This window comes from Bacillus rossius, chromosome 8, assembly GCF_032445375.1.
Source record: "Bacillus rossius redtenbacheri isolate Brsri chromosome 8, Brsri_v3, whole genome shotgun sequence".
NCBI lineage: Eukaryota > Metazoa > Arthropoda > Insecta > Phasmatodea > Bacillidae > Bacillus > Bacillus rossius.
In genome coordinates, this window is record NC_086336.1 from 53,135,525 (window position 1) to 53,163,469 (window position 27,945).

The 27,945-nt window shown below is 34.8% G+C and overlaps 1 protein-coding gene across 3 annotated transcripts; it reads left to right on the forward strand.

Moving 5' to 3' along the window:
• The first annotated feature begins 199 nt into the window (after nt 1-199).
• LOC134534952 (protein ROP) lies at nt 200-27,140 on the forward strand. Of its 3 annotated transcripts, none has more exons than XR_010075559.1 (13): nt 200-336; nt 1,006-1,146; nt 3,878-4,033; nt 6,984-7,087; nt 8,630-8,778; nt 11,888-12,103; nt 13,443-13,544; nt 15,347-15,554; nt 16,976-17,224; nt 18,435-18,622; nt 20,629-20,783; nt 25,948-26,070; nt 26,425-27,140. XR_010075559.1 is itself a non-coding variant. In XM_063373702.1 (12 exons), the coding sequence occupies exons 1-12, from the start codon at nt 309-311 to the stop codon at nt 26,010-26,012; spliced, it is 1,761 nt and encodes a 586-aa protein (XP_063229772.1). In that variant the 5' UTR covers nt 201-308; the 3' UTR covers nt 26,013-27,140. The 3 variants fall into 3 exon arrangements, 1 of the variants encoding a protein (XP_063229772.1); XR_010075558.1 differs by lacking the exon at nt 6,984-7,087 and adding an exon at nt 5,238-5,341 and having other exon boundaries at nt 201-336; XM_063373702.1 differs by having other exon boundaries at nt 201-336; nt 25,948-27,140.
• The last annotated feature ends 805 nt before the right edge of the window (nt 27,141-27,945 follow it).

Below are 27,945 nucleotides of genomic sequence, written 5' to 3' on the forward strand. Positions count from 1 at the left end.
TTGAAATATCTAAGGGAGGTCAAGTCTGTTGGATTCAGAATTTTATTTTAATATGAGTTGTACGTCAATAAAGCTAAATTTATCATTAAAATTAATAAAAATGTTACTGAATTGGTATCTGGATTTCTAACTTTAAACTTCCACCACAATAATCGCTACTATTAGTTCTTGCTAGAAAATTGATTCAGAATTCTATGTTCACTTCTGTAATGGTTTTGTGTAGTCTATGAAGTAGAGTGGTTTGACGTTTTGACACTTGTACTTTTAACGCAATAGAGATTTAAAATTGTGTATTCTGGTAGTCTAAAATGGCATTGAAAAACGTTGTTGGGCAAAGTGAGTTTAAAAAATTGCTACAGTATTTCAATTGCAGTTTATATGTAAGACTAATGTAAATACGACGTTGCTTTAGTTGATCACGATGCGATGGTGAATCATAAGTGGGCGGGTTGATCGATTAGCTCGGAGCTTCATCTCCGAAAGGAGAAATGTCAAATAAATAACCATTCCTCTAGTTACTGGAAATATACATTATGTAACGTAATAATATTCAGATCTCCTAGTTGGGCTCATTAATTGGCTACAACCAAAATTTTGGGTAATTGTGGAGTTTAGGGGCTTTTTTGGAATCGTATTAAAAAGGAATGAAATTGGTTTCTTTTGAACTTGATTGAACAGCAAACATCTTGTTTTTTAAACAAAAATTCCGACTGAAAAGGTTTGTATTATATTTAATGGGTTGTGGGAACTTGAAATACCCTGAGAAAATCCACTGTCGCACGTGACCATCCGCCACGTATAGCACTTGCAAAAAAATATGCATTCGACTTCGCCAAGACTTGAACCCAGGTGAACCTAATGGGAGTGTAATGACGACCATTCCTCCACCGTGTCATTAGGGAGTTGTGTTTGTATCTCAGTTTTTGAAACCCTTGAGTATTTTTTGTTAAAGTTGTAGATAACGTGTGGTGGAACAGGCTCAGACCGCCAGGTATGTCTGTCCAGAGATAATGAACGAGGTGATCAAGAACAAGCGCAAGCCGGGGCAGGGGATGGAGTGGAGGGTGTTGGTGGTTGACCAGCTGGCCATGCGGATGGTGTCTGCTTGCTGCAAGATGCATGATATCTCTGCCGAGGGAATCACAAGTACGTATTACGTATCTGTTAATCGTGTGTCTGTCAGGGGGAGTAGCCAGTCCGATTTAATTTTGTTGTGGCAAGTGGGGAGAGGCAGTGGCTGACTAAAAATAGGAAATTTATTACGCTGCAGCTTTTCCGTGAATAAAAATTCAGAAGACTTTAATTTTCAGTACTACAGATGTTCCTCAATTTACCTTTAAAACAGCATTCGCAAATTCCAACTGGTTTAGATAAATTGCCGTTTATGGGTTTACATTCTAGGTAGCCTGTGTAATGTTGTGGCCGCCACCATTGTGTTTTAGTGTAGTAACTTGAGAAAACCTAAGTTTCACACCAGTCGATTCCAAGGCCCGAACAGTTCAAAAATTCACAAAATTTACTGCTTACTCGTTCTACGTCAGTAGCATATAATACAGAATGTTCAAGCTATATTAAAAATACTTCAAATAGTAATCAATAATCCACAATTTTTAAAAGTATTTTTAATGTAGCTAACCTAACCTTACTGACCATTCATACACTATCACAAAAATGGCTGACATCATTTAAGGTGCAATTTTTTAAGGAATCACAGGCTTTAAAGAAATGTGAGTGGCATGAGTTAACTATGTTTACTCTCTCAAGTGACAATGTTTACTCTAGCCATTAAAATTTGTACATGGTGGTATTTCAAAATTTAAACTTTGAAAAAAATTAAAAATGATATTTTTTCTGTTGTTAGATGATTATTTTTAAAATGATGAATAATTATTAATATATCGTACTAAAAAATTTGTCTTTAGCTGAAAAGCTTGTGAAATAGTTTAAGTTAGTAAGATGGCTGTTTATTTACGATAGAAAGCAAGAATATTTCTTGGCGTTTGTTTAAAAGAATACCTATGTTAGGTAATGAAGTTGGAATTTTTATTAAACTTTTATGATAAAAAAATATGTGTAAATACATTTATAAACCACAGTTTGCAACTTAAATTATTTGTTTTGCTGACATTGGCAAAATTTAGCGCCATTTTTGCATGCATTGTCTGGTACAGCCAACATTCCCTACTTCACGCAGGGTTAGCCCAGAGTTGACAGAGTTAGCTTGATCATGAATTAATAGTTTTTTCTTACATGACTAATCTGTTTCTGATCAATAAGTTTTAGAATGAGCAGTGTAAATGTTTTACTGTAAACTGCCAACCTGGTTACTTTTCGTAAATGCCTTTTTAGGCCTTTAAGGAGGTATTCAGAAACAGCCATAATCTGCTAAAAATTTATAGTTGCATTTTATTATTCAACTTTTTTTTCTTCTTTTTACTGGTAATCTAAGACAATAGGAAATTACCTATTTTAATTTAGACTGCTGGAACAAAAAGTGGGCTATCTCTCTTTTGCAGAGTTACTTGTTGAAAGAGGGAAAGGATGTATTATGGAATCCCTTAACCCCGGAAACGCCTGTGTGGGGTGGTTATGAACACACATTTTGCAATAGAAGGCACAGCAGACAACGAAGGTTGATTATATTACCATAGAAAGAGGGTGTGTGACAAAGAACAATTTTCATTAAGTCACACACTTTGGACCTCCGGCTAGTTGACATTTATTCTAGAGTGCACTTACATAAACACTTTAAAAATTTTATTGAATGTTGAAAAAAAATTATATTCCCTAAATAAAAATTACTGTTGTTGATTAATTACTGAAATAATGTCTCGCTGACACAAACAGATTTTTACAGATTTATTCTTTACAAAAATTCATACATCACAGTGGCCGCCATTTTTCCCACTGCAAAAACAAATAAATGTCAAAACTACAAACGGGTCACACAAAACATCTGTTTTGATGTAAAAACAAAAATTTATTGTTAGAAGGTATCGAAAGATGAAAATAATTATTTACTGTTCGCAAGTTAATCCCATAATGTTTGCTTGCAATTTACAGTGCAAAGCTGAAGGACTCCGTCCTCAGAACGATGATAAAATTACTTCATCATTGTTTTGGGCTTTTACCAATGACTGTGGTTGAACAAATTCTAATTAAAAAAGTTCAAAAAGGAATAAAGTTAGGTGTCGCCTCAGCCACAGCTGCAAAATTGTCTCTTCCTCTACATGATTATATTGTGAGCCACCGCCGGACACGCGACCTCTCGGTACCTCGCACAGACTGTGACTGCTTCCATGGCCGCCCTTGGCTCTCATGTGACGTAATTTCCTATTGTAAAAATGCACAGAAAAATATACAAGCCAATACTGTTGCATGGCAACATCATTTTAACCAAATAAAGTGTCTTTCCTCACGCTCAAGTATCTGGTTCTCTCCAGTGTTTAAGTAACTCACAAACTACTGCATCAGCCAGCTTTCAAACAAGTAACCATCGTAAAAAAAAAAAAAAATACAAAAGAAAATTACGTGATAAAACACAAAACTTAACCAACTAGTATCAAGAGAACAGTATAGTGGCGACAACAATCAGGCCAGTCTCTCGTGGAGAAACAGTCTCAGCTAAACTGTTGAAGCACAATGGCCGCAGCAGAGTGAATGCACACATATAACAAAATAAAAATGGTAATTTCTCAGAAACCAGTAGGAATTTTATAACACTGTTTTCAGGGTAAGTAGAGGAACATCTGTAGTGTTCAAAAAATTTTTTTTTTTAATGGAAAAGCAGCCACCTTACAATTTTCCCCCAACATTTGATTGGGGCTCCTTCCGGAGCAGTTTGCGGCCAGCGTGCTGAATGATGTTTTGCCTGCAGTCGTGGAGGACATTCACAAGAAGCGAGAGCCGCTGCCCACGATGGAGGCAGTGTACCTGATCACGCCCAGCGAGAAGAGTGTGCACTCCCTCATGCAGGACTTCAGCAGCCCGAACAGAGCCATGTACCGCGGCGCACACGTCTACTTCACTGAAGGTCTGTGATCAACAACATTTCCCCTTCAAACTGCGTGCTTGATTCGTAACCGTTGAGAAGGTACTGCAAGTGTTTTTTTTTTATTTACCCATGCTTCTGAAGATTTAAAAGGTTTTTGAGGTGTTATACAATTTTTAATTTATGTGGGAAGGAAGATGATGTAGAAAAAAAAAATTTTATTGTGAATATTCTCTCACTCTTCCGTATATTGAAATAGCTTTCAGTCTCTCTGATAAAGTGATGATTGAGTATGTCTGTTTTGCTCTTGTGACATTAACAAGCTCGAGAAACATTTTTTTTGTTTGTTTAGCCTACTTGTATGAAATACTTACATGGGACATGATCATCACTAAATATTTTACTAAAAATATTATTCTGTTCTAATTGTTTTATTTATTGTGAAATAATGATGGATCATTTTGTTATATTACATCATTACCAAATTATCTAGGAGAGGAGTGATCTAAAAAAAAAAAAAAGCAAATAAAAATTTGATAATGCATTTTCTAATCACTCTGCAAACCTGCAAAGCATACCTGTGAAGGAATTATTTTCCAGTAGTACATATGTACATAGAATTATGTGATTTCCATTATGTTAAATATTTTAAACAAGGTATCGAAAGATGAAAATAATTATTTACTGTTCGCAAGTTAATCCCATAATGGTTGCTTACAATTTACAGTGCAAAGCTGAAGGACTCCGTTCTCAGAACGATGATAAAATTACTTCATCATTGTTTTGGGCTTTTACCAATGACAACCACACCACCTTAGATTGTAAAGTTTTTGCCATATTTGTATTTTGTAATCCTGCACCAATCGAGCCGCTCATATCTAGATTTTTTCAGCTGGAATCCAGATGTTTAGCTTTATCTCTTAGGTGGCATTACTGTGCTGCCTACGATTTTAGTTTGTTCTGAGTATTTCGTTATTGTCAGTTTTAGTTTCAATACTGTTTTTCCAGTTTTATAGTGGGTTGTATTTTACAATAATCACTTCAGGTGTTTTTTAACAGTTTGGAACAGGAATTTATTTTTTTTTACTTATATTTGCTTGTAGAATGGCAGAGTATGTATCCATATCAAGGTTAAATATAATGTAATCATCTCGTATTTTATTTTATCAAAATATTTTTTCATATTATCCTGTAAATTAGGTTTGGAATGGTAATAGGTGTTAAGCATCAAATATTCTTGTTTCAGCATGCCCGGAAGAATTGTTTAATAAATTGTGTCTGGCACCAGTTGCAAAGTATATTAAGACCCTGAAGGAGATTAATATTGCCTTCATAGCATACGAAGAGCAGGTAACAAGTTCACTGTGATGTTAGACTGTGCGCTCGACTCACTTCTAGCACGTGATGGTGAAAGTGGCCTCTGCTCAGTTGCTTTCGCTTGACTGATGTGATGACCTGTTCTTTGCAGCTGTGATTACTAGTCCAGATTACATTGTGCTGATGGAGCATGGTTTTCAACATTCTGTGGTTTGTGTGTGGTGACGGGTGTGCAGTGCAGAAGCCTTTACATGGGTTAATATTTCCTGTTTAAGATACTGTTGCATTTAGTGTGTTTATCGATTATTTGCAAATACATGAGGGCCTTGAAAAGGCATAATAAAGGAAGTGATGTAATGTTTCAAAAATTATTTGTGTGTGAAAGTGGTAATCCAGTGATTGTGAACAAATTCTACATAATATGAACTAATTTAAAACATTTTTGACTTTTTTTTTAGCATAATTTTTATTAATCTTTGACAGCAGCAAGTTATAACAAAGTTCTTGACAGGTTGACAGGTTCTACAGCTACATTCATTCGGACTTTGACACATAAGTATTGCTATATTATTAACAAAATAACGTATTATCTTGAGCAGCTCCAGGACTGGGCAAGCAGGGCAACTGCAACCCCAGACCTTTTAATGCAGACGCACCTGCCATTTAAAATATTAGTAGTTGAATTGAAGACCCCGCTGATGCAAATTTAGTTTATACTATTTTTAATAACACTAAACAATTTTGTTTGTTATTTTAATTTATGTTATACTTTTAACATTTAAATAAATTAGCAAAACCAGAGTCTAAATTTAAGTTAGTATTTTGCTCAAAAAATTTTTTTTAAAGAGTTTATTCTTCAAAAGTTTTGGGGTAGGACCCCCGAAACACTTTTTTTCTGGGGGGCTATTCCAATTTCCTCAGTAAGGCTCTTTCGCTAAATATTGAGGCCCTGCAAAAGTAAATGGTCTAGTGCTACATGAATCTAGCAATATAATTTTTTTAAATTATTTTAAAAGCAATATGTTTCAGAATCTCAAAATAGTTTAATATTGGGAATATTTTAGTGACCTATATGCTTTAGCAAACAAATGGCATGTGTTTTCTTGAAGTCTTAACTGGTATCATATGGCTCTCTAACCTGAAGTTGATTTTGTGCATATAATTACTAATACCTTAATACATATTTTATTTATCATAACTCTTTTGTTGCATATCTTGTATAAGTTCTGGAACTAACTGGAAGCATAGGAAATAACCCACATCTTAACAGAGTATATTTTGTATTACTGTTGTGAACCTATTACATGGAAGGGGGGGGGGGGGGGGATACCAGCAACACGGCATGCATAGCTTGCGGTTTTTGTTAATAAAAAATTAGTATTTATATTGTCTGTGAATGCAGGAACTAAACAATGAAATTTTTTTTTTTGCTGTGAAAGAGTATTTTACTGGAATATTGAGTCTTATTTTAGTTCATACTGTTTTTGTTTGTGATTATAGTGTGTTGAATTACTTTTGTGTAATTCAATGTTACTTTTGTGAATGAAATTTTGTATTATTTAAAGAACATGTTAAGTATATCTTTTGAAGATAATATGCAGTCATGAAATTATTTATATGTAACCAGCTAAGTAGGTGTTTGCCATTCTAATTGTGTGACATCTTTCATTAACAGTCTGCGCAGAGGAACTTTTCAATGAGCTGTGCAAATCATTTGCTGCGAAAAAGATAAAGACGTTGAAAGAGATCAACATTGCTTTCCTGCCGTACGAAAGCCAGGTTTGTGAGATTGCGAAAGTGTTTTTCCACATGTGCATATATATCATGTAGTGGTATGTTGAACTCTTCACTGCTCTTGATCTCTGAACCAGTATATTGATGTAGAGTCGTGCTAGCTAAGCCAACATGTACTGTGCAGTGAAATTTAGTTGTTTCAATTTTCAGTGTACCAGAAAAGAAACTCATTTGACAGTATCTGTATTTTGTCAAAATATTTAAATAAATGTTATTTTTGGCTGAGTGAGCATTAAAGTTGTTTGAGTTATTGAATATTATTAGCTTGCTAATACAGTCAGTAAATGTTTTGCATTATCAAATTTAATTGCTCTTAAAATGATTTTAAAATATAAACTAACCATGTTGCAAATACAAACAAAAATTTGTTTTTACCAATGACTTTGACATTTTGCAAGATGTTCTTTTAGGTTTTTATACAAGTAATATGACACAGAATGGCAAGAAAGTTTTATGATGACTTTCATTAGTGGGTCTAGCATTAAAAACTACCTGTGAAAGTACATGTGGTTTATGTTCAATATAGTATGATGAATTCATATCTAAACATCCACAATCGTAGCCTAGCCAGAATAGTAAGCTGTAGCACAACTGTTACATTTTGAGTGCAGGAGTGTCTACAAGCATGTATGAATGTACAGTCTGTTGTAACATAATTTTGCATGGCTTTTTTTAGTATCGTTTGTGTAGTCTTGTTCATATGTATTTGTGATATTGATTGAAAAAAAAACCACCACCTTTTTTTTAAGGTAGGGAAAAAGATTTTCAGGTAAAATCATTAAAATAAAAACTTTTTTTTAATATAATGCATTTAATTTGTGTATTATGTAGTGCTTATTCAAATTAAACAATTTAAACTTGAAGTTTGAGTAACTAAAAATAAAAGGGTGGTGTGTTGGATTATTTCACTTTACTTTCTGTTTCTTCCTCTCTGCTTGTTAATGCTTGAGGCATACGTATATTTTCTAGACTTCATGAATACTGTTAGTGTTATTGTACTTCATAGATGAATTGTCAGCTGTGTTTGTGCTAATGTAGCGTGAAGTTGACCCTCTGGGGAATGTGGTAGCTTTTGGCTCTAATGTGTTGCAGAATGGTTTTGGCAATTTAAATGGAAAAGTGGTTGTAAAGCTATAACTGCTGGGTCTCCTAAATCAGTGTTGTTAACACAAATAATTTAATTGACAGCCTGTACTATAATATAATATGCATACAGTTCTTTTTCTGTAATTTTATGTCTTTTCTGGCTTTAGAAAATGTGGAGTATTCCATGTTAGCCTTATTATAAATATAATCGTGACAGAAGCATAGTTGCTTTAGAATTGTAGTTCTACGTAAGTTTTTGAAAGCCAGAGGTAAACATTGTTTTTTTGTTAAAACACAGTTAGTTTCGTTCAAGCCCCAACTTGCATCTTCTACTGGATTGAATCAAAAATATTCGACAGGAGCGCTAAAGTGTAGTGAAAATGTTAATTTTTATTAGTTCATGATCACACTGTGTATTGACAGAAATGTGTTTCTGTGCAGGTTTTCTCCCTGGATTCTCCAGAAACATTCCAGTGCTACTACAACCCCTCGTTTGCCAGCAGCCGCACTGCGAACATGGAGCGCATTGCGGAGCAGATAGCTACGCTGTGCGCGACGCTAGGGGAGTACCCTTCCGTGCGTTATCGCTGGTGAGTAGCAAGCACTGGTAACACTCTTTGAAAGGGTCGTGCGAGTATGCATTATCTTTATCAGTATCGCTAAAATATAAAAATTTCCTTTTGATTTTAATATGTATAACAAAAGTCATAACATACTGTGTTTTCTGGCATAATCGTCGCACATTTTATTCTAAAATCAAGTTTGAAATGTAGGGGTGTGACAATTATGCAGGGAAAAAAAAATTTGTTAGGTAAAGTTATTCATGAAAACAAAACCTGTCCATGGAAAGTACGTTTATTAAAAAAAGGTGGAGTATACAAGAGCAAACAATTTATAATAATAATTCATTAAACAAAACCTTTCTTCAACTTTAAATAGAAAAACCAAAGCTCTAATGCGAACGCAAGCCACTTGAATCTGACGTGAACTAACATGTCGCAGTACACACTTGCCACGAAAGAATGCGGGCCATCAAATGTAGTTAACTTGGCACTCGACAGAGTGTGCACGTTGCATGCAATCGGCGAGATATCGATATTCGACTACGTGCACGCGCTCTATATGGGAGGCAACATAACCAAACATGAATGATGCCAATTAGTGCTGGCTACATGTTTATAAGCGGTACACCGCGGTGACGCAGACGGTCAGATAAAGGAAATAACGTTAAAAAACATCTTTAAAAGAAAATTTACACGTCAGACAGCTTCGTATTTCCCTTAATTAAATAAGTAAGTGGTAATGTCCGAATAAATATTAGATTTTTACTTTAAAATACATTGTTTTATACGACAAAGATACCTACACCGGAACACCGCGGCGATGCAGACGATTAGATAAAGGAATTAACTTTTAATAAGTCTTTAAAAATACCTACAAAAAGCGCTCGGCATCTAATAGCGGGACCAAAAACATCATGCGACTTTTAAGAGAGAAGTTTTTTTATTCCAATTTTGATGGCCTAAAATAAAGGTGCGACGATTATGCGAGTGCGACAATTATGCGATAAAAGAGGGTATTTAATGTTCAACGTGAATGAATGCTTGAGTGCCAAATAAAAGTTTGTTTGGTTTGTATTATTCTCAAAAAATCAGAATATAAGCATCCAAATTTTAAAATTTGTCACAATTTGAAATGTTAATTATGTATAAGGTAGGGCCTGGAAAAATTAGCATCTATTTATTACATAATTAGCATTTATGATGTTGAAAATTAGCATCTATTTTCCAGAAATTAGCATCTATTTTTGAGAAATTTGCATAAGATATTAAAGTTACATAACAATACAAGAAGTTGTAATAGTGTTTATACCCATTATGACGAATTTTAACACAAACCAAAATCATTAAACGGTATTTGTAAACAAACGTTTGACCACTAGTAATTTCAGATGGAAACAAACTGACGATTCGAGTTGACCAACTTCAGTACGCTAAATGTGCACCACAAAATGTATGATTTGTCCCTATGTAAAATATTGATCAGAAAAAAAATTTGAAGACTAAAGTGATTATCAACGAATGTAAAAAACCGCGTACTAAAATATTTGTAGTAGTTTTCAGCATTTAAAATATTTTCATTTTTATCTTTGCAAGTTCACTACGATCCCGTCAACGACCTAGATATTTTCTAGGTTGTTGGTTTCCGTGATGCGCTTCCCGGGAAATTTTGTTTTGTTAGGTTAGATACTCTTCATGAACAGGCAACACACGATGCAATGGCGAACGTAGGCGAACGTGATGTGATCTAACAAAACAAAATAACTGCGTCGATAAGTAGTGTGAACATTCTTTTCTAAACAACATTCAACGGTATCTTGAGTAAATCGTAAAGAATAAATTTACAAAATTACTTATTCTATACTATCATGCGTGATATTTGGTTAAGGAATGTTTTATAAATAAAGGTTAGGATTCGGATTTTATTCCTTCAACAAGCCTTGTCAGAAGCTATTGTTTACGGTAATTGTGTTATGGTGGCTATTTTCAAAAAAAATACTTTGAGGAATGTGTGTTCAAGCCATTTTGTTGCATTCTATAGTGGTTTTTCGCCCGATAATGGCAATTTTACCGCGATTTCGCAAATATAGCATTTATAACAACAATTAGTAAAAAATCGCATCTAACCTCAAAATTCGCAAAAAAATCGCATCTATCGCAAATTGCGAATTTTTCCGGCCCCTATGTATAAGTACATAAACATAGAGAATAACTTGAAACTTTTTTTTATATATTCACAAACAGTGACATAAAGGAGTGTTCATAATTTATTTTTCCGGTTGGAAAGCTATATTTTATCCAGTTAAGTTGTTAATGAAATAGATGAGGAAGAGAGTCTTCCATTACTTACAGGCTGTAAGTTGTTATGAAGGTGATTATAACTATGAACAGTTGCATGACTTTTTACAGCTTTCAAATAACAGTTATTAAATATGTGGTGAAACATAAACATAGAGATGCATGAGTCTGCAAATTTTTGGTTTGAGCTAAGCTCAGTAATAATACCTTAGAGTCGAGTTGAATCCACTGATTTTTATTTAGATGACCAGAGTCCTTTAAAATCGAGCTGAAAGATTGAGTAATTGAAAAAGAATGGGAACAATTTTATTAATACAATTTGTGTTAGTGTCAATGTACCATTAACATTATATTAAAGTCCATATAGGTCTTCTATGTTTTAGTTATTTTTATTGAATGGATAAAATGTGTGACTATCAATAGTACCAGAAAACATTATTAATTTAATTATTAAATAATATTATTGACAAGATAATGAAATAACCTCCATGGTATGTTAGACAGAGCCTTAATGAAGGATTTTTGTAACATTTTCACGATGATTAAAAAAACGGTAATTTATATTTTGTATGATGCGAGTGTGTGTGTATGTTGTGTGTGTTGTGTGTGGCTATCAGGCAGGTGCACATGCAAAATTTCATTTTTTGAAGGGGGGAGAGGATAGAACCATCTTTCCCTGATGTTTGATTTCAAAATATTTACGTTTATTGGTGGAAATTACATATATTTTTGGGATTTCTGGGGGGAGGGTGTGTGTGTGTGTGTGTGTGTGTGTGTGATATATCCCCATCACCTCTCCCCCTGCGTACGGCTCTACTATCAGAGGTCTGCCCTGTCGCAGCGACTTTGACCGCAACGTGGAGCTGGCCCAGATGATCCAGCAGAAGCTGGACGCGTACAAGGCGGACGAGCCGACGATGGGGGAGGGCCCCGAGAAGGCCCGCTCCCAGCTGCTGATCCTGGACCGGGGCTTCGACTGCGTCTCCCCGCTGCTCCACGAGCTGACGCTGCAGGCCATGGCCTACGACCTCCTGCCCATCGAGAACGACGTGTACAAGTGAGTCTCGCGGGCTTTGTGACTACGGCGGAAAGTATTCCGAGGTTCCGCACGTCCTGTGGTCTGCTGGCACCGGTCCAGCCGATTGCGTCCAGATTTTATTTTTTGGAGGATTCCGGCTGCTGACCCTGGCCGCCTGGTAGCTTTACCGTGCTGCCGGTGTTTGTAGTTCTTACTGTCTTGTTTTAGTTTCAGTATAGTATTACCTGCTTTCAAGCTTGTTATATTTCACATGTAACAATTTTTACACATGTTATTCTCGCTAAACTATTTACTATTGCTGGCTCGGCATGGCCATGTTCCAGAATGTAGCATAAACCTCATTTCTTACCAGCTACATAAATTGTTTGCTAAGGAGTGATGGCAATTGGTTGCTGTGCAGGATTTCTCTGTAGATTCTCTAGAAATATTCCATTATTATTTTTATAAGTGTTTATTATTAACATTATTCTGTATTATTTTTAATGAGTCAAATTTATTTACACTTTTTTGGGCTTCACGTTGACTGTGAGTTCGTCACAGACAGTAACACACGACACAAGCCAGGTGTATCGGGACAGGAATCGACCAATATCTGTTAAAAGATTCGCCTGAAGTGATTTTGGGGAGCCATGAAAAGGCGGGATCAGTATGGCTGGGGTGAGACTCAAACCAGCGTCCTCTGGGATGTGAGCCCAGTGTGTTACCACAGTACTATCTCACAGCATTGGTTGAAGTAAAAAACACAAAAATTTAGTTGAGAATGTATTTGTGAATGGTGAATTGAGTAAACCCATTTTAGCAAGTTACTGAGCCACTGTTTCGTAAGATAACCGAGTACCCTCCCCCTTTAAAAGTTTTTTGTTTTCAATTCTAAAATCTAAAGTATTGTATTTATTTATAAGTTTCTAGAAGGTGTTTATTTTCTCAATCTCCATTTGTATCTGTTTTTTTTTATGAACAATTGATATGCAAAAATTTATTTTTGTGATTTTTTGTTTACTTATTTTATTTGTATGATGGCATTCAAATCTAAAAAAATTACTGTGGGAGCTTGGCAGGTCAGAGATCAGTGATGTCGGGTGTGGTTTAATTCTTGAAATTCAAATGAAACTACCTAGTTGTATGGTATACATCTACATATAGGATTTTACTTTCAGTTTTGAGAAAATCTGCATTGTAAAATTATTTACATAATTAAAACTAACATAATACATATTCACAGGTGGTGCTAAGTCTTGTGGAAAATGAACAGCTGAGGCATGTTGGTGGTTGTCTGCCCCATTTAAATTTCCAAAGTATTTTGGAGTTTCTAAAGTTAATTTTTGCAGTGACTTTTGTTAATTATTTAATATTGCAGGTACGAAGCCACTTCAGGTGCCCCGGAGAAGGAAGTATTGTTGGATGAAAACGATGAGTTGTGGGCAGGTCTTCGCCATCAGCACATTGCAGTTGTTTCTCAGTGAGTCAGTTTCTACTACGTCATTTAGTGTTGTTCGTTATTATGTTTGTAATCTTCTAATAGTTTAGAGAAGTGGTCAAGCAGCACAGTGGAAGGACTTAAATGCGGTGTTTTATGTAGTCTGGCACCAATCTAGCCGCTCGCGTTCAGATTTTTGCTGGTAGATTCCAGCTGTTGACCTCTGCCAGATTGCATCAATGTCTACTGTGAAGTATATTTTCGGGAATGTTTAACAGTAATTAAAATGTACCTTCAAAAAACCATGATTATTACTGGAAAATGTAAAAAAAATATAATGTATATAGTTTTCCTTGTATAAATGATCATACCAACCAAACAACTCTTTATTTTAGTTATGATCATCTGCACTTGTGAAATTAAATTTCAAAATACACAAATCTGGCTTATAACTGAGAAGCAGTGATTCTTAGGCATCCAGTGTTTTAAAGTTTTGCAACAAATGCGAAGCTTCACAAAAGTCACAAAACTTTGCATCACATTCGAAGCTTCAAATAAAACAATCATCAAATTTACGGGCGAAGTCATATTGAATATTTAAAAGAGCTTTGATTTGTTTCGCTCAGTCGAAGCTTCGCGCAGGCCTAGTTTTCATTTCAGTACAGTGTTTCCCATTTTCTATCGGGTGACATTTCACATTTTCACACGTGGTATTCCCATTAAAACAACACTGATGTTCGATAATCCGGAATAATCACTAATCCGGCATGGCTGTGGTCCTGAACATGCCGGATTAAAGACTTTTCACTGTACTTTCTATGTGAGATACCTTGTTACTTGTTACTGCATTAAATTCAGTGCAGGTGTATTTAATTTCAGTGGCGATAGTTTTTTGTGGTGTAAATGGTGAATAATGCTATTACAGGAGCACAATCCTTTATCCGAAATGGTCGGGACCAGCAGCATTCCGAATTTCGGAATTTTTCGGATTTCGGAATTTTAATACAGGAGGCCTAGTAAAGCCAAGTTAGGTTATGTCAGATGTATAAAGGATTTCAAGCAACATAGTACAAAAAACAAAAAAGTACATAACGTAAATAAACACTGCAGCATAAATAAATACCTGAAACAATCGCCAAAATAATTTGTTTTTAACAACTGATACTGTAAAACATCTGGAGAATGTTTATGGTGCGTCGTCATCGCCGCCGATGTCGCCGTCAACTTGTACGTCTCGTGATCGGCCGAGAGCAGGATTTTCCTTCTCCTGAGATGAAGCAGCACAAATGATGGCATTTTTAAATGCCTCTTTGAAGTGTCACTTGTTTTGGTTTAGTTCCCACAATAATTCCACCTTCTGAGTTATTGATAATGTTAAGTGTTTTCGTTTTTTTTTTTCGCTACCACCCATCTTCATATCGGAATGCCTTTTTGCCATTGCCGTCTTCAAATATGGCAACACGTTCGCGTAACAACACGGTTAACTACTAAACGCGATTAAACAACTCCTATCGTAGCCAAGCAGAAAGCTGTAACTGGCGCTAGTTTGCCGGACAAACGGTAAACACAGCGCCTCGGCGTTGCCAAATTGCATGCTGCCTTGCTGACGCAGTGCTGCCAAGTCACTCGCTCGCACTAGTCACGCGATCGCGACTTGAGTTTGCCACACAACTGCGAACAATATCGCGGACGTTGAAGTTTTGAAAAAAATTTCGGATTTTAGAGCTGTTCGGATTTTGGAATTTCGGATAAAGGATGGTGCACCTGTATTTCCTCTCTCAGTATTAATGGCTGTAGAAAGTACGTAACCATTATTACATACTTAAATATTCATATGACCCCAGGAATGTCACCAAGAACCTGAAAAAATTCATCGAGTCGAAACGCATGCCAGCGACGGACAAGCAGTCCATGCGAGACCTCTCGCAAATGATCAAGAAAATGCCGCAGTACCAGAAGGAGCTGAGCAAGTACTCGACTCAGCTGCACCTGGCGGAGGACTGCATGAAGGTGTACCAGGCCTACGTGGACAAGCTCTGCAAAGTGGAACAGGTGATCAGTTTGTGATTAACGTTGCTTCATTTAGTTCTTACGGGCCCCGCCTACGTGGGCACACACACGGTGCGCAGAGCTTCAGGAAAAACAACGCGACTTCAAAACTACTCAAGATTTCCGAGTGGGGTCTGTTTACAAAAAGCATTTAAGAGTTTGCTGAGGGCCGAAGAGTATTTTTGATTTCGGATTAAGTTTTTAAACTGTAGTTTGAGAAGAGTTAAAATTGCTAAAATGCATGTTTTCAGAGTAATTTTTAGGCGTAAAACAACTAGTACAGATTCATGAAAGCACTTAAGGACTTGCATTACACCTTTATCTTCATTTCCCCCGCAATATAATGTTACGGTCACCGCTCAAATTTCACAGTTATCCTGTGACGACTAGAAGACTGCGCGGCAGTTCAGAGCCTTGCACTTAGAGGTTATACCGCGCTAGAAGCACCTGCGAGCGTCACGCTTATCATCCGGCCTCACACACGTACACCCGTGATGAGGCGGCCCCCTTAACAGTTTCCTCCTTTGTACTGCTTCCTTTCTATCTCTTATGGTTACTGTCTTGGGTGTTTTCCTCCAGCTTTTATATTGCAACGTGTCCTTGCGCTTTTTCTTTTAATTTTTGTCCATTTGTGTCCTCAAAAATACTTCATTCTTTCATGTATTTACAGCTTTCATAATTAAATTATGAAATTTTATTACCTATTTTGGTTGTACCCAACATGTTATAAGGAACTTTGTTTTGTTTTCTTGATATTTTACAGTTACGTACCTAGATTACAGAAAATTCATTTGTGCCTTAGTGCATGTGCATCAGGTGGTTGGTGACCTTAATGTTGCTATTACTGGCATCATTAGAAGGAAGCATATTAGTGCTTGTAGAATCTTCTTCTGGTGATGACTAGTTTTGTTTGTCAAGATGTAGCCAGGAGCAGATAGCTCATCTACATGGCAGTATTTGCTATTTGGGTGAGAATAGAACCATGTCTTATTTATGTGATCCCCTTTCTATAGCTGAGTAGGTTAGGATGCCACGTTCAGTGTTAATGTGGGTCATCGAGCGTACATTTTATTGTTTTGTGACAGTAATAACAGAGAATGAGGAAAGGTGCTGGGTATTGTTTCCCAGGGGTGCAGAAAATTTTCATCAGCTACTTTTAAAAAAAAATATTCCATGGGGTGGGCCAAGTTTGGGTTGCTGGCGTCATAAAAAAAAAAATATAATACTGAGTCACTCTTAATCATAACCAAGATTTCTTTTTCATACTGCAGCCTCAATATTTAGGCTAGGCATATGTATGAATGTAAGGTACTAGAGATCATATAAACTTAAATTTGTGTTTACCTCCTGTTTTATTTCTGTGTATTTAAGACGTATGAAGTAGGAAGCAAGTGTTGTAGTTGAAACGTGGTGGTGGGTTGAAGGACCTTGCCATGGGGACAGACGCTGAAGGGGAGCGCATCAAGGACCACATGCGCAACATCGTGCCCATCCTGCTGGACCAGACCATCAGCAACTACAACAAGATGCGCATCATCGCCCTGTACATCATCTCGAAGAACGGCATCAGCGAGGAGAGCCTCACCAAGCTGGTCCAGCACGCGCAGATCAAGACGGAGGAGAAGCAGGCCATCATCAACCTGGCCCACCTGGGGTTGAACGTCGTCGTCGACGTGAGCCACCCTTTTGCCTTTGCCTTTGCGTGCAGTTTTCCTTTTTTATCTTCTGCTCAGAGATTGGGGGAAGTTGTGGGTTTGATTCCCGGCCGGGTAAATCCTGTGGGAATCGTTGGTGGAGGTTCCATAAGCCAGTGGGTTTTCCCAGTGTACTCCCGTTTCCCCCCATCATTTAATTCTGTTAAAAGGTACATTCTCATTATCACCCCATTTTTTTTCTCTAAAGATCCCATTGCTGGCAAGATGCTTAGCTGTTATTCATAATTTTAAAATAGAATTTGGGGGGGTAAAAGAAAATTCAACAAAAATGACAATAATGAAAAAAAATTTTTCAACTACATGGTGGTGGTCTTTATCAGGAGTATAGTAACATGTGCATGCGTACAAAATGGCAGCCTGAAGAAGGTTTAGTCAGTGGTGTATATGACTGTGCTATGACTAACACAAAACCTTTTAAATACACTTTTCAGGGAATTGTAAATTGAGGGAAAACTTTTTGAACTTTGACTCGTTCAGTTAAGTTTTTTCACACTTGGCTCACGCTGTGCAGAAATTTATGCGATTATTTCGCTGTTCTTGATAATTTTTTTTAATGTGCTGATGGGAATAGACATTTATTTGCCAGATAAACTTGGGTACCAATATGTTTATCTACTGAAATATGTAGTTTGAAGCACTAAATTTTTCCATTATTTTCACTAATCAAATTCATCGTTATTGATAAAAAAATACTACTCATATTAGCTTGTGTGTTATTTACACACAACCATTGCCACATAAAAGGTCTTTGCAATGCGGCCATGGAACTACTAACTAGGTACACAGAGACTTTGAACAAATACCACATTGATATTTCTTCTATTTCTGAATAGATTGGATTGGATAGTTCAAAGATGTAATCGTGAAAGTATCGTGGTTCCTGCTACAAAAATACTGCTGAATTTTGGAAATGATTAATATAGTGCATCTCAACTAATCTGAATAGGTACTCAGGTTCGACTCTTTAAGTGTGTAACGTCAAGAATTAATTGAAACATTACATAACTACTTGTCCTGATATACTGTGAGTTGGGACATGTTTAATTTAAATTTAAAGTTTTGTGTGTTTTTTTTAAATTTTAATTTTGTGCATTTTTTTTTTGATGAGAATGAATGTGAAAAGTGGATGCGGACCGGCTTGCACGACAGTTGTCCGATGGTGATTCAGGGCAACCGCAAGAAGATCTACCAGGTGCCTCGCAAGGAGCGGATAACGGAGCAGACCTACCAGATGTCGCGCTGGACTCCCATCATTAAGGACGTGATGGAGGAAGCCATCGAAGACAAGTTGGACTTGAAACACTTTCCCTTCCTCGCAGGCAGAGCTGCCACCTCGGGCTATCACGCTCCCACGAGGTAGGCGGCGTTTCAGTTGGTGTTTGCCGTTGCCAACACGTCACTGTTTTACTGCATGAACTTCTCGCTAATTAATGAACCTTTAGGGACTAGTTTTTTTGTGTTAAGCCTAGTACCTAATTTTTTAGAAGTTATACTTCTTAATGCACTTTATGAAAAAAATTATGAAAGTGAAATTTTACGTTGAGTGTGCACCATACAACAAAATTTTTAAGGGATGAATAAAAGCTTCATATAAACAAAAATTATATGTGCGCTTTTAAATCTTATACTTTAGCGATTGCTATTGAATCATCATCATCATCATCAACTGTTTCCAGCCTGTGGCCGGTCAACCAAGTAAAATGCCTCTATCTTCCTCTGTCCTTCCACCATTACTCATTCTTCAGTGCATCTTCTAACTTCATTTTGGTTTCTCGTCATGCCCATCACATCACTGTATTTAGTGCTGAATCACATACCACATTTCCCCACTTCCTCACTCCATGCCTTCAACTGCTCTTGCACTACATCTCCTTTTTCCCCAAATCATCAAATCACCAAATCCTTCTCCTATCTTGTCCTCCACTCTCTTCATTATTCTCTCCATCACTATAATAAATATCAATGGAAACAATGCACTACCCTGCTTTACTCCGTAGGCTTGTTTAAACCACTTCGTCATCCCTCTTTCAGTTCTCACACTGCTGCTGTTTCGCTTATACGTACTCTTCATTCTACTTATCAACTCTTTCTTAATCCCAGCTTCTTCCATAGCCCACCAAACACACCGTCTTTTCACACTGTCGTATGCCTTCTCCACATCCAGGAGTATCATTTCTAGATCTTTCCCAAATTCGTATTTTCTCTCCATCAGTTGTATGGCAAAAATCAGATCTACAGTAGACCTTTCTTCAAATCCATGCTGTTCTTCATGCTATTTGCTTGCAATGCCCTTAATTAACGTCTTTTTCAAGATCTTCTCATACACCTTTGCAAAGTGGCGCATCAAAGTGGTCATCCTAGAATTTTCACATCTTTACCTGTTGCCTTTCTTAAACACTGGCACTATTACCCCTTTACTCCAGGTCTCTGGTATTCATTTTTCTTTCCAAATACGCATCACACTATACAGCCAATGAATTCCTACTTCTCATGCTGCTCTTATCATTTCTACAGTCAGCTCATTCATCCCTGGAGCTTTGCCATTCTACATCCTTTTCGGTGCTTTTTCTACATTGAATACTGGTCCATATCATTAAAAACATTTATTTATTGTGAATATTAGTGATAGAAATTGTGTTTAGAATTTTTATCAAGTGTATTTATATAAGTGAGGTTATGTTCCCGCATGTAAAATTAATGTGCATTTTAAATTATTACATTAGTATTAATAAATAATTATAATTAATTTTATTATTTTACAAGATTAAATAATTAATTTTATACATGTGTTTATATTAATATTGAATACTGAAAGTTTATTAAAAATTTTTAATGTGATTTCATTTATACCTTACAACATTGTTTCACTACAGTCATTTTATTATTTTATTTATAGAATTATTTGCATTCAAAATTATAGTTAGTGTTTTATTACACCAATTAGTGTAACTTCTAACATGCATACATAAGTACATGAACCCCCCCCCCCCTTTTTTTTTAAATATTGAGTTCACAGAGAGCGTTGACTTAAATGAAGTCAGAATTTTCAACCTCTGCTGGAAACCCACATTAATTGTTAAACTGCATGTTAGCTCACATGGCACTATTCTAAGGAAATTATGAAAAGCTGTCAGTTATTTATGGTTAGACATCTTGTTTTAAGTTTCCAGTTAAAAAAAAATTTCCTATCCAAACTTGTGGAATAATTCAAGTTTTGAATATTGCTAATAAACTACTAGTTGAAAGTGGGGGGAAAAAGTTACAGGATTGATACGTGTCGTAAAGAACTTTGTCTTTTCATAGTTTCTGCGGTATGAGTATGACTAAAGATTCAGTAAATGTGTGTGTGTGTATGCTGGCAGTGTGAGGTACGGCCACTGGCACAAGGACAAGGGCCAGCAGACGGTGAAGAACGTGCCGAGACTGCTGGTGTTCATCGTGGGAGGGGTGTGCTTCTCGGAGATACGCTGTGCCTACGAGGTCACCAACGCTGTCAAGAACTGGGAGGTGATCATCGGTGAGTGCCAAGTACTGAAGTAGTGTAGCACACAGGTTTGGTAAAAATGATATCCAATCCCAACCAGGGGCGAGCCGGGGGGGGTGTGTGTTAGGGGTTTAACCCCCCCCCCCCCCAGCACCAAATCTTTAATTAATTTCTTATTCATCACTCAAACAAATTTCATATTAATACAATTTTTACTAGTGATGGGCCGAGACTCGAAAATTCGAGTCGAGTCGAGCGAGTAGCATCAGCTCGGCTCGGCTCGGCATTCGAGTTTATTTGACTCGACGGGGCGAAACTCGAAAGGAAATTCGGGTAAAACTCTATGATAAAATAAAATAAAATTGAATTACAATAAATTCTTAATATCTCCTTACGTGACTTCGGCTGACACTAAAAATTACGTACGTAAGACCGAAACACGTACTTACAAACAATGACGACAATCGGCCATATTATTTATATTTTAGTTTTACATATTGCCAACTTAACAGGTGTGACCACATAGCAAAGAAGACGAAAACATTTTTAATAAACAAAACACGAATTAAATTTTATAATCACAATATCGGCAGAAATATTACTTTTTTTTTTTTAGTAAATCCGTACTACAATCGGCGCAACGTTACAATAATAAATTAACGGTAGCGTTATATTTATGCGCATGTTTGCGACTGATACGCCACCAATCACGAAATGGCATTTAAAAAAAACTTTGCTCCACTAATTTTAGGAAGTATAGGTTGGCGAACATGAATTTTTTTTCCGTGTTTGTTTACACTATTACGTTCGGCGAGATTGCGTTTTGTATAATTGTTTGCTATCCAAGTTAAAGTGGCAAGTTAAAATTAATTATGAAGTATAAAGTATTTTATAAAGTGTAACTATTCAATACAAATACAAAAGCATGTATTTTTTGGAAGTGCCAGCTTGCGATTGGCCGGCAACGTAACGGCGTTAGTGTTGTAGCAATAATCTTTAAATGTATTATATTTGTTATGGGAACGTTTATTGTAATGTTGCGCCAATTGTAGCACGGCCTTACACTTCCCATAAGTGAAAGTTTTCAAATATGTTCTAATGATTGTGTGAATGTTACCCTAACCTTCGCGCCAACAAGCCTAAATTATATTCAATGTTTTTTATTGACTCGTGAATGCTACAGGCCGCAGCTAACTCGTTCGGTTCAAAATAAGGTAAGAGCGGTATTTGCGAAACAAAAATGTTAAAAATCTGAAAATACTTTTATTACATGCTCTTTAAATTCCTCTTTTCATTAAAGCCGGCGAATATAAGAAATTTCAAATACTTTAGGAGATATCGAATTTTTTAATTTTCACAGTTGGGCGATATTTGTTAAATAAATTTTAAAAATTTCGAAAATACTTTTATTCTATGCTCTATACCTCAATTATTGAATTGTATTATATCAGTTAAGAATTTAACCTAAATGAATTATTTGTATTAATAAGTACTTGTATTTTAAATATATTTGATTAAGTGGGCCATGATATAACAAGACAACCATCTAAGGACTCTTAGCAATAAAGTGCAAATATTCAAGCTCGACTTAAGTGTCAAAGATTCAAATAAAAATTCAGACTCGAATCGACTCGACTTGAATTTATGATCTACAAACTCGACTCGAATCGACTCGAACTAATTATTGTAAAATTCGACTCGACTCGACTCGACTTAAAAATTTGCAGTTTCGTACATCTCTAATTTTTACCATTACAATATTTAAATTTAAGTACCGAAAACTGCTGAAATAGCACTATTTTACACCTTAAAATCCAAATTTTCCCGGGGGAGGACCCCCCCAACCCCCCGCTTTAATACGTGGGGGGGGGGGGGGGGGAATAATTAATGTTAGGGATTTGTGAGTATTCAGAAATTTCAAAGTCAAATTGAATAATTAGATATTTGATTAGATATTTAAAATGAATTAATTTTATAATTAGTTAGTGATGGATACGGCAAGCGGGACTTGTTCACAAAAAAATTATTAAAAAGAAAAGAGTGTTTAACGTGTATGAAGTCAAGAAGATTTATTCAGAAATTCTGCAACGTAGTATTTACATGCTTTTTAATATAACAAATAATCTGTGATTGATTATGAATGAAATCGTCAAGACTTATTTTCAAGTTGGAACAACATTTTCAAACTGAAAATCTCACTTGTCTAAGAAAATGTATTTCCACATTTTTCCTTTTCTTGCATTTTACATCACACTATTATGGTTCAATATAAGTTTTATCCACTATATAATTCTCTCATTTTCATATTAGCATAAATGCATACAAGGATAAATTCACTTAACACTTTTTTTTTTGCAAAGTTTTCTTTGTTTTCCTACAATTTATGCAGTTTTCTTGAGTATAGTTTAGTTTTAGGCCTGTGTAAATATAATTTTTTTTAAAATTGGAATCAAATGGAATACAACATTATTCTTGAATACAAATGTTGAATTGGAATAATAAAAATGAGAATTATTGTAACCTAACAGGTATATAGGGAAAAAGACTTAAACATTTTAACACAATTTTTTTTTGAATGTGTGACATGGTGTTTGAAAAAGTCCAAGTATTTTCATTTTTGAAGTGGGGAAAATCTTTCACCAGAATGTGGCGGAGGAAATAGAAAAGATAATACAGTGTTATGGCCATGCTGCAAATCAAAACAGCCATTATAATAACATTACAAATTGAAATTACATTAGGAAAAATTGTAATAAAAATACCTTAACACAATAAATATAATTAAACTGGATAATTTGCTTCCGATCCAAAATTACATTAGGAAAAATTGTAATAAAAATGTCTTACTACACTAAACATAATTAAACTGGATAATTTGATTCTGATCAAATAATTTATCTTATACCAAAGAGAATTTTTAACAGTATTTATATTTTTCTTGTTTGGTATTGATATAAAATGAGTTTGTACTTGTTTTTATTTTCTCAAGTACTATTTTAATTTCAAAGTGCTAACAAAAATTAGTTATAAAAGTATAAACACACTAGTTAACTGATAGATAATTATTCAACCAGAAATAATGATTCAGAGTGAATTTTATGTGTTGGATTAATCTCTGGTTTCTAGGAAGGTTTAAGTTTAAAGTTCACCAATTTGTTTCGCTACTATGTGTTGCCAACTGTTATTGTTATGCATGATTGTACCCAGCACCACTGAAAGAATTATAAATATTAAAATTAGGGGTGTGCGAATAGTGGATTTTGATGGTCGAATAATTTCGAATCGAATAGTAAAATTTTCGAATAGAATGCGAATAGTTTCGAAGTCGAATAGTTGTAATATATATATATATATATATATATATATATATATATATATATATAATGTTACTACACTGAACAATGACGGGTTTTTATATATTTAGTTTATACAAGATATTTTCTGTGAATGAAACCACATTTAAGAGTTATTGAGGACATGAATTTTTATTTCATATATAATAATATTTAATAATTGTTATCTATTTTATATTTGATGCAAATATTGGTCCGAATATAAGGCGACCATTTTTACATAAACGAGAAATGAGAAAATTGGAAGTCGCCTTATTTACGCACCCAAGACGTCAGCACCGCAAACATTAGTTCCAAGCTGAAAGCTACAGTAGAAACATTTTTAAACAAAATGTTCACGATTTTTATATTAACAAGAACTTCGTTAGCTCACACGGGGAAAACGATAAATCCACCCAATATTGCAGTAATTCAAAATTGTTTAACGTTGAAAATTAAAATATTTGTTCTTAAGTAAAAATGCGAATGTTGAAGCATCTCAAAATGGAAAAATTTTATTACACATATCATATTTGTACTTTGTGTACAATCGCGTGTTAACATTTACGTTAATTTAATTTCAGATTTTTAACGGAAAATTTGTACTAAAATATCACAGCTATTTTCAGAGCGATTGTTTACGTTTACAAAACATTTCGGGAGTAATGTTTGGAAATTCATGGCTGCTAACTGTCTTTCCACAATATTTCTTTGTTGTAAAACGAACATTGCCGAACACGCACGAAGACGCCATATTTACAGGAATTTGGTACGTTGCTTCAAAAGCTATTTTAATAATTTCACAGTAATCCACTCTTTATTTATGTAAAAACCTCTCAAACAACATAATTATCTTAGATTATTCTTTAAAATTCATAGGACGAGACTCTCTGTCAGAGAGTAATATGGAAAAATATTCGCGGTCACGTCACCGAAGTTATTCATGGCCGTATGCTTCACCATGGCAGCTAGCCACTTGTTTTGTTCCGGCAAGCTGCATTCTTTGTTTGCTTTGTTACGTTTACCACACTACTAAATAGTAATACGTAGCTGTGAAACGGAAAGTTAAATGCGGTATACATAAATGCAAAAAGGATTTATCAACACAAAATGTATGTCTAATGAATTTTCACATTGATTTTTACCAAAATTATTTTTACATTTGTTTGGCCTCCTGAAACTGCAGGTCGCCTTATATTCGGGCATACGGTATTCACAATTTTAAATTTTGCTATTCGACTTACGAATGCGAATAGTTCGTCAGTTACTATTCGCAACTATTCGTGTTTACGAATATTCGCACACCCCTAATTAAAATATAATGTATATTAACTTAAATTATTTAATAATATCATATATCTAAATAAATTTCCATGTTTTAATAATGATCTTCATTAGTAAGTTCCTGCATGGATTATTTAATATGACCCTTAGTATTGTAACATATTACGTTATAATACTCTTTGTTTTATTACACCTCAAAGAAAAAATTCAATTTCTTGAGCGCAACTAAATTTTTAAGGACTCTACCAAAAATAAAAGTCAACAGTATTATAGCAAAGTCGACTCGACTTGGCTCAAAAATGTTTGGACTATCCATCTTTACTTATAACTATATAAAAACATTAGCTAAAATTATGTAGGGTTTCAGTATGTATTATTAAATAATTTTCAGTTACTGTAACTGCAGTTGATCTTGAGGTTGTAATTTACTTCAATTAATTTTTGTTTTGTCTTATATCTTATACTGTGTGTTTATATACAAGAAAATATCATACAGCCATATTTATAAATTCAAGTATGTGCATATGTATTGTTTCTTATGAATGTTAAATAGTTGCCTTGAATCAGATTTTTTTTTTCAGGTTCATCTCACATTCTCACGCCAGAAGACTTCCTTAGCAATCTGTCAAACCTGAGCAATTTGTAAAAAACTAAATAAGTAAAACTTGTTTTTCCACTCTACAACACATTTTATCTCCACTAAGGTATGTAGTAATAATAACAATATATTATTTTTATTTAGCTTCATAATCCTGTCAGTAGCAAGTTCTTTAGCTCATATTCAACATACGAAGGTTCAACCTCTGTTTAAATAATTATAAAAGCTGTTTTAGTTACTTTAACCAAAATTTGTATGCTGATTTTTCATTCACAAATTTTTTTTTGTTTTGTTTCAAACCTCTGTGTGGTCATAGTTTCACTGTTAAATTTAACAATGGCTCGTTCTCCTTTAGCAAGGAATAAAGATTTTTTTCATTGTGTGTAAGTTTTTGTAGATGTCATCTTAGTTATCTGTTACTGATTGTCAAGATAATTAAGTTAATTTTTTTTTTTTTCAGTATTCATGTGTTGAATGCAACTGGCAAGATGGTTCAAGAATTAACAAATATCAGTGTTTTATTATTCTCTTAATTTGGATGGTAGCCAGCGTACATAACACATTTCACTTGACAGTTGAAAATCGTAAATGCTTTTGTGGCAATAATTAAATATATAACAGTATTAAATATCTTGAAAATGGAAATTTTACTTAAGTTAACATTTTTTTTTTGTAAATGTGGGATGCGTAGAGGTACATACATTATCTAGTCATTTCAGCTAGACTTGGCTGCACCAATAAATAGTATGCGTGTGAGAGGGTAAATGTTTGTGTATGTCGGTGTGTGAATGTGTGCGCGTCATTTTATAATGATATTTAGATTATAGATGAAAAGCTATGTTAGCAACACTCACTACGTATGTCCAATTTTGCCTTCAAAATTTGAACAAAAACTTACTTTCAATTTTAGTCTAATTCTGTGCTGTTTTATAGGACTGTAAACTGCATTTTGTGGGTCTGCTGCTGTTAAGAATGTAGTTGTGCTTGTATTTAGTTTTTTATGTATGTTTATCTTGTGGTTTTGTATTTTTAATGTATTATATATAAATACAAGGTCATGTACTTTTGGTGATGATATTTGTTTTCAAAGGTTTATTGAATTGTTATTGTACAGTACTGTAAATTAAAATTTAACTCTAGTGTAGTGTTGTCTAAATAAATAAATTTTGCAGTGTTGTACCTGCGTTTTGATTAGTATGGGGATGGCATTAGGATAGAAAGTATTTTAGCCATATCTTGTTGTGTATATGCTTACATACTCAACAAGTATTCATGTGTAACGGTCTTATAAATAGTAAACTGCAGGTAGATAAGCAAGCGACAAACCTCAGCACTGACGACGTACATTGAATGAATATGCGCTTGTTTGCAACAGTTGTTTTGGTTTTTGTTTAGAACATCAATCCAGAGTTTAAACATTTTCAGCTTTACCCTTGATAAATCTTGAAAACTTTTCTAGAGATTTTTTGATATAATAATGAGTACATATATGTTTTTTTAAAATACGTTTTCTTGACTGTCGACTGATGGGTACACTAGAAACAAACCTATGAAGGCATGGTTCTGCCTACATACTACCTTGAAGTGGCTTTTGAAAGAAATATTTTGCTGCTTTTATACTTGTCCTATTTTTAGTTTTGATAGCATTATTTTTCTGATTTTGTGTAATCCTAAGTTCTAATAACTTATCAATCACGTGCCAATCAAGAAGGTGAGTTTTTAATTATTGCTTGTATAAATTGAGATCATGGAGTTACTGAATTGGATGTGTTTTCATTTATTGTGTGTAAAGGAATTTTTATGTATGCATATGTATAGTTTTGGTGATACATATTTACAACATAAAATAAATAGTCATTTTTGTCAGTGTTCAGTTAAGATTTATCAAATTTTAGTTTTATGATGGTACTTAAAGACAAAGAGTATGTATTACCATATCCAAGATATCTTGTAATTAGCTTCAAAACTCTACTATATAGCT

Bases quoted from the DNA above. Each gene is read 5' to 3' on its own strand.
- LOC134534952 (XM_063373702.1), top strand. From the start codon at position 309: ATGGCATTGAAAAACGTTGTTGGGCAAA. The intron at 4,034-6,983 runs GTCTGTGATCAA...TTTCATTAACAG, and splicing joins ACACGTCTACTTCACTGAAG to TCTGCGCAGAGGAACTTTTC. The intron at 7,088-8,629 runs GTTTGTGAGATT...GTTTCTGTGCAG, and splicing joins TCCTGCCGTACGAAAGCCAG to GTTTTCTCCCTGGATTCTCC.